This window comes from Vespa mandarinia, chromosome 15 (assembly GCF_050613455.1).
Source record: "Vespa mandarinia isolate Hongniang chromosome 15, ASM5061345v1, whole genome shotgun sequence".
In the NCBI taxonomy this organism is placed as follows: domain Eukaryota; kingdom Metazoa; phylum Arthropoda; class Insecta; order Hymenoptera; family Vespidae; genus Vespa; species Vespa mandarinia.
In genome coordinates this window covers 3,805,001-3,815,000 of record NC_140824.1, presented here as the reverse complement: position 1 = coordinate 3,815,000, position 10,000 = coordinate 3,805,001, and the positions used below count along the sequence as shown (strand labels likewise).

Genomic DNA, 10,000 nt, shown 5'->3' with positions numbered 1-10,000 from the left:
ATAAAACGTTATAACACGATGTTGGTGGTTGGTCTTATTGAGAAGCCTCTAACGCTGTTTCAAGTATAATTCGATAATTACAATTTTTTAGCGTAGTTCCTCGATAATACTACGTATTATTTCTAATGTCTCGTGATTATTTAAAGTAAAGAAAACAAAAGGGAGGTGAAAAGAAAAAAAAAAACAAAGAAGAATAGTAAGGAGAAATTAAATAGAAAAGAAAGAAATAATAGATCGAGATAGAACTCGAGGTAATATGTTTCTTTTCTTTTTTTTTTCTTTTTTCCCTCGAGTTAACAAATCAGACACATTTCGATCGTCCTATCGAGATGGACATCTTCGAGAATAGTCATTACAAATTGAATCGTATCTTTTTATCGTTGGTAGGATTGTGGCCGTTTTTGGATAAAAAGAGAAAGTTTTTTTTAAGGATAATAGCAAAGATATGTCTTGCCTGTCTTTTGATTCCACAAGTACGTAGATTTGTTTTTTTTTTTCTTTTTTATATATATATATATATATAATTTTATCGATTTATAAGACGATTTTCTTTATTTTTTTTTTTTTTTTATTAATTTTCTTTATTTTTTTTTTTTTTATTAATTTTCTTTATTTATTTTCTTTATTTATTTAATAATAAAACAATTGATTTCTCAGATATCAATGATCGCATCGAACGTCAATATGGAAACCATAATGGATGTGTGCATGTTTTTTTTGCCGAGTGTTGCCATAGCAGAGGGTTATTATACTATGTACAGCAACAATGAAAAAGTACGTAAATATATATGTATATTACACGTAAGGAAGTAGGAATTGTCGAAGGGATTACAAAATTTATAATAAATATATATATATATATATATATATATATATATATTTATATAAATGTTAACCCTCTATGGACCTGTGTAATTTTCAAGTCACATTTTAATTTATCGAGATTTTATCAAATAATTATAGCTTTTTTTTTCATGAGATGTCGCATAAATCTTAATTTAATTTTTTTTTGGATTTAAAACAAAAATTCGGCCAATAGGGGGTTAAAGAATTTTTTTTTTCTTTTTTTTTTTCTTTTTTTTTTTCTTAGAAAAAAATTCATGCTAAATTAAATAAAACGTAATCTTTAAATGAATGAAAGCTAAGTAAACGCGAATAATTATGATAGATTGTATTGACAGGATTAATTTAAATATTGAAAATAAAATTTAATCGATTGATATACTTTGAGTATCATTCGTAAATTCTATAAGTTGGATGAAAAAAATAATAATTTTGAAAGAAAAGAAAAAAAGAAAAAGACAAAAAGAAAAAAGAAAAGAAGAAAAAAAAAAGAAAAATCTAGATATTTCATTGCAATAATAAAACTGAAGTATATTAAATCGAAGAAATTTATTGAAAGGTGCGCGTAAAAAAAGATTTATATTCCGAAAAAAAAAGCACAAAAGCCAAAAAAAGAAAAAAAAGAATATTGACTTTTCCAGGTAAAAATGATTTTGGAACACATCAAGTATGACTGGAGTATATTTGCTGCTGGAAGAGAAAGGGGAATTATGCAGGAGCACGCAGAGGAAAGCAAAATGTTCACTGTAATTTTAGCCGGTAGGGATCAAACACTTTTGTTCATTCAAAAGCATGAAACTTTTATTCCCGAGCGAAGGTTGTAACATCAAACACATATCTATTCATCATTGTGCTGAGTTTAAAATCTTTTTGCAAGTAACTATTTTCATTCGGAGCTCAAATTCATATATATTATTAATCGAAAATATTTAAACGATCGATTTAAACGAAATTGATTCAAAAAAATTGATTCGTTTATTATGAAAGTATTTTAAGTCATTTGAGATATTAAAAAATATATTTTCTCTTTATCTCTCTCTCTCTCTCTCTCTTTAAGCTATTTTGAAAATTTTAAAATTATACGTATAAAAAAATTATCTTCCAACAATAATTATATTTACTCATTAAATTCAAATCACGATTTAAAGCACTTTCACAATCATCGACTCAAGTTGATAATACAATTATAAAAAAAAAAAAAAAAAAAAAAAAAAAAGAAAGTCGAAAAGATTTGAAAATAATTCGACAATATAATATTATATATATCTTCTTCTTTTCTTTTTCTTTTTTTTTCCAGCTGTTCACTATCTCTCGATGTATTCTCTGATATTTCTTTCAATGGCTCCTGCACTTTTGGATTTCGTTGTACCATTAAACGAAACCAGACCACGCGAATTACCCATCCCTGCAGTTTTCTTCTTCGATCATGAAAAATATTTTTTTTACATGATCTTGATAGCCTTCTTCGTATCAACGGTGGTCGGTACAATATCAATGGCATTTTATCCATTGATTTTGATTTGCATGAAGCACGTCTGTGGATTATTTCAAATTGCAGGGTAATAGTTTTAATTATGAAAATGAAGACAAAAGAAAAAAAAAATTAATAATAAAAAAAAAAAAAAAGAAATTAAAACTTCTTTCGCTTCTTCTCAAATTAATTTTCTTTTTCTTACATATACATATATATATATATATATATATATATATATATATATATATATATATATGTATATATGTATATTTTTTTTTCTTTTTAGATATTTATTCGAGAATATTATAAACGAGGAGGATGACGAATGTCACGTTTACGATACCGAACAATTATATGCTAAAGTGATTCGTGGTGTGAAATGTCACAAAAGAGCGATAAAGTCAGTATAACAAACAATGGAAAATCTATTCTTCTTATTGTTGAATAATTTATATATATATATATATATATATATATATATATATATATCATCGTTTAATAATCATTACAAGTAGAATACGTTTATATTTTAAACGAATGAAATTAATTTATTATTTGTCGTATATTAATGTTTAAGTTTCGCCAATCTCGTGAATTCATATTACGAATGGGCTTTATTAGTTCAAGTTTTATTAACCTTCATTATACTCGCCATTGAAATTTATGCTGTAAGTAATGCGAATTATTTTGTGTGTGTAATTTTTTTTTTTTCCTTTTCTTTTTTTGCTTTTTACTTTTCCTTGTTTATACACGAAATCTCTCTCTCTCTCTCTCTCTCTCTCTCTCTATTTAAGTGTACTTAAATGAAATCGATAAGAAACCATTAGCGATGAAAAGAGAGGGGAAAAAAGGAATAAAGAAAAAGGTATACAGGATTCGTCGAACATAAAAATCATACCAATCTCCTATCTTTCTTTCTTTTTTCTTCTCTCTCTCTCTCTCTCTCTCTCTCTCTCTCTCTCTCTCTCTCCCTCTCTTTCTCTTTCTCTTTGCGATTTGTATAGCCGTCAAATGCAGTCAGAGACATTTACGTTGAAAAAGATTTCAATTGGTTCGGCACTCGATAATTCCCATTAACCTGTCATTTAGATTCTAACTTTGGACATGGCCGAGCAAAATTTCGACGAAATTGTTACCTACGTGTTTTACGTTATTGCGGTTATGATTTTCGTGTTCTTCACCGGTCATATCGGTCAATTGGTGATCGATTGCAGTGCTGACGTTTTCAACAAAGCGTGAGTATATTTCTAATAAAATGCAAAATTAAACAGAAAAGAATAAAAAAATAGAAAAAAAAAAAAAGAAAAAGAAGAAGAAGAAAAGAAAATATACACACCCGAGCACCCAAATACAAACACAAACACAAACGCACACACACACACACACACACACATACAAACACGGATATACAAAAGATGAAAATAAATTTTGACAGGTTTAATTTCAAAGAGAAAAAAAGGAAACAAAAGAAAAAAACAAAAAGAAAAAAAGAAAGAAAAAAAAGAAAAGAAATCATTTATTACAGATATGCGACGCCATGGTACACGTTGCCAATTAAAACACGAAAATTATTTTATCTTGTAATGATGAGAAGTATAAAACCGTGTTACATTTCTGTTGGAAACGTTCAGTTTCTCTCGTATGAACTTCTCATGTTGGTATGTTATATCTGTCGTATTAAAACTATTCACTATTATTAGTATATTTATTATTATTATTATTATTATTATTATTATTATTATTATTATTATTATTATTATTATGATTATTATTATCATCACTACTAATATTATTGTAATCCTTTTTACGTAGGCTTTACAAAAATCGGCTTCTTACGCAATGGTCATAAAATCCATGAAATGAATGATTTGAAAGTTATCTTGAATATTTAACAAATACGATGTTATGTCGATAGTTGTGAATAGAAGAAGAGGAAATAAAATGGAAGAAAAGAAAAGAAAAAAAAAAAAAGAAATAATCAAACTAAAACCAAAACCAAAAAGCAAAAACTAGGCCGAGGTTTTTGATTAAAATTCACATTTCTTTTTTTTTTTTCTTTTTTTTTTTTTCTCCTTTAAACTTCATCTCTCCTTTAACTTCTCATATATTGAATGAACTTACGACATGAACACTTGGAGACTTTTGACAAACATCTTTTCTCGAATAATAAAAATTTCATAGAGAGAGGGAGAGAGAGAGAATGGGGAGGGGAAAGGGAGAAGGGGAGTGGGGTGGAGGAGTAAAAGAAAGAAAATTAAAAAATTAGAAAGAAATAAAAAGAAAAATAAGAAAGGGCAAAAAAGAAGAGGGGAAAGAGAAAAAAAAATAGCGAATTAACGGGAGGAAGGTAATTCTAAAAGGGGGATAATTATACGAAAAGAAACGGGGCGAAGCCGCCCTATAGTCTCGACTATTAACGATCGATGACTCTATTATAAAACGATATTACCGGTTACGTCTATCAGGTGAACGCAAACGTTGGATCATTAAATCTTTCTTATAGTACTATCGAGTTACTTCGAGCATTCTATATCTCCTTTTCGTCCCCGCCCGCCCGTCCGTCCGACCCCTTTTTCCTTTACCTCCTTTGAAATTCTATTCATTATTAACGATAATTACGATAGCTTGTAAAGTTGAAAAGGGGATTTAGAAAATATTTCTCTTTGCAGTTGTTTTCGATAAATCGAGAGGGAAGCATCCTAAGCTTTTTTCGAAGTATTGTGAGTTATTAATTTTTCTTTTTTTTTTTTTTTTCTTAAAAGACTTTTTCTTCTTCTTAAATTTCTATTTTTTTTTTCTTTTTTCTTTTTTCTTTTTTTTTCTATTTTACTTTTTCTAATGTCGTACGATCAATTGAAAGTTTTCGACTTGAATAAGATCATGACGGAACATTTCAAAATGTTAAAAATTTTATTGAATATCGTCGGTCTTTGGCCGTATCAATCGAGATTAAGAAGATTCATCCTAATGATCATTTACAATGTCGATTTGTTTTTGATATTAATTTCCGAGGTAGAAATGACAAATGGAATTAAGATATATCTGTGTAATTGCGCGTATAAAATGAAAGATTTTTAATAAGAAATTTGTATAAATTTGATTCCGTAGATCACCGAAATTTATACGACGAAGGATCGAAGTATTTCATCCTATACGAAATCTTTGATGTACATTTTACTGACCATCTGCATTATCGATACTTACAATGCATTGAATTTTAAAATGAAAGAAGTATTAATATTAAGTCTTGTCGTATTTATTCTTTTTTCTTGCATGATCCTTGAACTTATTTCTTTTGTCTTTCTTTCATTCTTCCTTTGTTTGTTTATTTCTTATATTTTTTTTTCTTTTTTTTTTTTTTCTTTCTTTTTTTCACATTTCCCATAGGTTAAATTGTGTTGGGAACTGGCAGAGGATTGTTGGAAAATATTGGAAACCAAAGATGAAGTAAATATCGCTCAGGCATATAGTCTTCAGAGTAGGCAATACACTTTCTTCTTTTTCGGTAAGAATTAAAATGAAGGAGAAAAGATAAAAAGAATACTAATTGAAGAAAGAGAGAGAGAGAGAGAGAGAGAGAGAGAGAGAGAAGAATACTTCTTTTTTAATTTTACAGCTTTTGCGTGTATTCTCTTCATCGCTTTGCAGGCTTGCAACTTTATATTGTTATATCTAAAGTACGATATGGCCGATGTGATGATTATACCGTTGTATTTTCCCTTCGACGTAAATAAATATTTGATAGAATTTTTTATATTTTTTACTGTAACATCCGTGATGTTCATATTTATACTGACGTGTACCTATAGTACGTCGATGTATGGCGTACAACACGTATGCACTTTCTTGGAAGTAGCTGGGTGAGAAAAATAGTGGAATTTTTTCTTTCTCTCTCTCTCTCTCTCTCTCTCTTCTATTTTTTCTTATTTTCCTATTCTCTCCTTTTATCTACTTATAACGAATATGAAATTTTTAGATATACAATTACGATGGCATTCGAGGATAAGGACAAGAGAGATATGAATGAGAAATTGATTCGTGGCATAAAGATTCACAAAATGGCCCTACGGTTAGTATTTGATTGTATTTAGAAAAAAAGAAAAAAAAAAAAAAAAGAAAAGACAATTTTCATTTGACGTATAAACGAAATAAAATATCGTTGATTACAAAGATATTTAAATGATATAAATCGCCATTGGGAGTTCACGTTTCTAATTCAATGTGGATTGGTAGTATTGATCATAACCATCGATTTTTTACACGTAAGTGTTAAATAATAAATTTAACAAAAAAAAGAAAAAAAAAGAAAAAGACAAAAGAAATATGAAATTAATAATTTGTCAAGTTCAAATAAGAAGTTCCGTTATTATCCTTTTTTTAGATACTTCATTTGCATGAGTTGTCTAAGGAAACATTTTTGAACACTTGGATAGAAATAAGTTACATTATCTCCTCTATGTTATATATTTTTATTATTTTTTACGTCGGTCAAAAAGTTCAGAACGGAAGTATGAAATTTTACATAACCATGTAAGTGTATTTTTAATATTTTCTATACATATATATATATATATATATATATATATATATATATATGTTAAAAAATCAAACTTAGTTAATATACAAATTGAATTAATTAGTATACAATTAATAATTTTTTCTACGTATTGTTGTTAATCAATCATATCAAATATATTAATCATATCATAGATTAATATATTTATCAAATAATATTATATATATTAGGTTGGAAACTATGAAACGGGCGTTGAATGAAAATAAATAACTAAACAAAAACGCCCGTTTCATAGTTTCCAACCTAATATATATCATTGAACCTATAAGATGAGATATATTATTTTTCATTTTGATAATTAACATAATTGAATGAGCAAATATTTTTCATAATTTTATAGCTGTTCGTTACCATGGTACGATTTGCCAATAAAATTTCGAAAGATACTTTTATTGTTAATATTAAAAAGTAGAAAGGAGTCTTATATATCCGTTGGTAAATCTTACAAGATGTCTTACGAGTTTTACGCTAAGGTAAGAAAATATATCTTGATAAACTATAGATTGATGAAACATGATTTATTAATCAATCGTTAAATTCATTGGAAACTTTGATATAATTCACTTTACTTTGTAGAAACTTCAATGTTTCCTGATTTCAATGTTTCAGATAGTTCGAATGGCAATGTCATATACTATGATGATCCGATCTTTGCAATGACTGTTTTCTTTTTTTTTTTTTTTGCAAGACATTATGGAATCCTCCTTTTACATTAATTAATTAGATAGAGAGAGAGAGAGAGAGAGAGAGAGAGAGAGAGAGAGAGAGAGAGAGTAAGGCAATAAATTTCTTGATTAATTTGAAGTAGATAATGCATGATGAAATTCTATGATTATTTAGAATTTTAGAAAATATTTAGAAAATATTGTTGTTAAATATATATCTTTTAGAGTAATCGATTTAGATTAGTTGTATTTTTGAGTTGACAAACGACGTTTGTGCAATAATAATCGTAAATAAAGTTTATTGATATCAATGATATTATTATTATTATCATCATTAATGTTTTATAGGACATTAATTGCAAAGATTAATTCTCGTGTTAATTTTATATTATCTCGTTTTCTTTCTTTTTCTTTTTTTCTATATTTTATATTATTTTGTTACCTCTCTTTTTCTTTCTTTTTATAATTTATTTTTATTTTCAATAATAATATATATATATATATATATATATATATATATATATATATATATTATCTCTTTCTCTTCTTCTTCTTCTTCTTTTTTTTTTTTTTCACAGGTAAAAACATAAGCAACTGATTATCACGGTACAACGATAATCTATCAAAGCAATTAATATCAAAGTACATAAAGTTGAAAAGCACGAATAACGTGTAATACTGTATAAGTAGATAACTATAATACTCTATATTTGTAATTAAAATCATTCGAGATTACAATCGTTATATACCTTCTTTAATTAATACAATTATTAATAATAATAATGACATTGTTATATTACAATGATATAAAATTGTAATCGATTGAAATTTCCAAATGATCTTTCTCCCATGACATATGAGAAATGTTAAAAATAATCAAAAAAAAAAAAAAAAAAAAAAAAGAAAAAAGAAAAAAAAATAATATAAGTAATTCCTTAAGTACTATTAATCGTCATTTGTAATCAACTTTAATTCGTAATCTACAATAACACATTGGAAATCATATATTTATTTTCAAAGTTATTCGTTCGTTTCGAACGAAACGTATTTCAAAGCTAAAATCGTCTAAAAACTTTCAAGTCACACGAATCGAGGGAATAACGTGGAAATTCAAAGCGAATATATCGTTCGTCCTGGGATTAATTAACAGTCGAACTTCCACGTAAATGGTTTTCAACAATCAGCCTCAGGGCTCATTTACGTTTGAACGAAGGATAAGAGGATACACAGGGAATATCTTTGATGTGTCTGTGTGTGTGTGTGGACGCGTGAGCGGGTAGGATTTTGTTACGTGTGTATATCGGCGGCAATGAACGCGATCAAATGATCGGGAAAAGAAATCAAGCCTATATAATTTTTTTCTATTTCTTTTATTTTTCTTTTTTTTTTTTCTTTCCAATGTAATTAAAATTATTTTTTTCTTTTTTTTCTTTTTTCTTTTTTTTTTCGTTTTTTTTTTTTCCTTTTTAATACCAATTGCATAACAGGTACACTCTGCGAGAACAGTATGTACGAGAGTTTACATGTGAAAAATTAAGATGGTCGGACTTTGGGCGATGGGTGAGGAGTGGTGGAGGGGATGGTAGTAAAAAAAAAAAAAAAAAAAAAAAAACATAGGAAAGAAAAAAAGGAAAAAGCGGAAGGAGAAAAAGCAAAACGTTGTAAGTTGTGACAGGACGAAGAGAAGAGATATGAGAGAAGTCGTCGAGCATCAAGGAAGGGACGGGAAATGAATTGGTCATAACAGTGTCAGCTCAATTTCCGTTTCGTACGCTTTTGTAGCTGCTTTACCGACCATACTACGTGATATGTATGATCTCTCTCTCTCTCTCTCTCTCTCTATCTCTCTCTATCTATGCGTTTGTAGATGTGGTGGGTGTGACGCATAGTACGGCTAACATTTCGTTTCGCGCGTCCTACAAAGCTTTCCTTTTCTTTTCTTTCCATTTTAGGAAGATATACGAAAGAAATGAAAAAGAAAAAAAGAAAGAAAGAAAGAAAGAAAGAAAAGAAAAAAAAAGAGGAAATAAAACAAAATTAAACAAAGACAGAAGGAAAGGAAAAGAAGGAAGATAAAAAGAATAAGCGAAGGGAACCAAAAAAAGAAAAAAAAAAAAACAAAAAAAAAAAAGAAATAGAAATTGAATTATCTCATCGAATTTCCTTTTTCAATTTATATAATACAAACGAGACAGTTCGTAAATTCATTAGAGAAAGAAAGAAAGAAAGAAAGAAAGAAAGAAAGGATGAATGAAAGAAAAGAAAAGAAAAAAAAGAAAAAAAAAAAGAAAAAAAATTCAAAAATGAACTCATTAATGTAGGGATATGAATCTGTCAAGCCGTCACGTGACGACGTGAGCTTAACCATAATGAAATATTTCAAAAGTTAATATTTCATAAGCTGACTCGACGCGGCTGAATTGTTAAATTAATCTTTATTCA

General features: G+C 27.7%; 3 protein-coding genes across 9 annotated transcripts in view; 2 read left to right on the top strand and 1 right to left on the bottom strand.

Annotated features, from left to right (window-relative positions):
- Nucleotides 1-4,376, top strand: part of LOC118444564 (uncharacterized) — a 52,160-nt gene extending 47,784 nt beyond the window's left edge. For 2 of the 3 annotated variants that reach the window (XM_035872956.2, XM_085661504.1), the window contains 8 exons: nucleotides 658-774; nucleotides 1,485-1,602; nucleotides 2,141-2,402; nucleotides 2,604-2,717; nucleotides 2,895-2,985; nucleotides 3,407-3,552; nucleotides 3,843-3,975; nucleotides 4,130-4,376. In XM_035872956.2, the coding sequence (XP_035728849.1) occupies nucleotides 664-774; nucleotides 1,485-1,602; nucleotides 2,141-2,402; nucleotides 2,604-2,717; nucleotides 2,895-2,985; nucleotides 3,407-3,552; nucleotides 3,843-3,975; nucleotides 4,130-4,180 (1,026 nt within the window). In that variant the 5' untranslated portion in view covers nucleotides 658-663 and the 3' untranslated portion in view covers nucleotides 4,181-4,376. Of the gene's footprint in view, nucleotides 1-205; nucleotides 474-657; nucleotides 775-1,484; nucleotides 1,603-2,140; nucleotides 2,403-2,603; nucleotides 2,718-2,894; nucleotides 2,986-3,406; nucleotides 3,553-3,842; nucleotides 3,976-4,129 lie in introns of those variants that run through there. The other variant, XM_085661503.1, reaches the window with a different exon arrangement.
- Nucleotides 1-10,000, bottom strand: part of LOC118444563 (lachesin) — a 259,607-nt gene that overhangs the window by 28,195 nt on the left and 221,412 nt on the right. The window lies entirely within an intron of this gene.
- LOC118444565 (uncharacterized) lies at nucleotides 5,694-7,819 on the top strand. The gene is made up of 6 exons (XM_085661642.1): nucleotides 5,694-5,822; nucleotides 6,294-6,386; nucleotides 6,489-6,579; nucleotides 6,699-6,847; nucleotides 7,234-7,366; nucleotides 7,784-7,819. Exons 2-6 carry the CDS (start codon nucleotides 6,307-6,309, stop codon nucleotides 7,817-7,819), a joined length of 489 nt encoding a protein of 162 aa, XP_085517768.1. The 5' UTR covers nucleotides 5,694-5,822; nucleotides 6,294-6,306.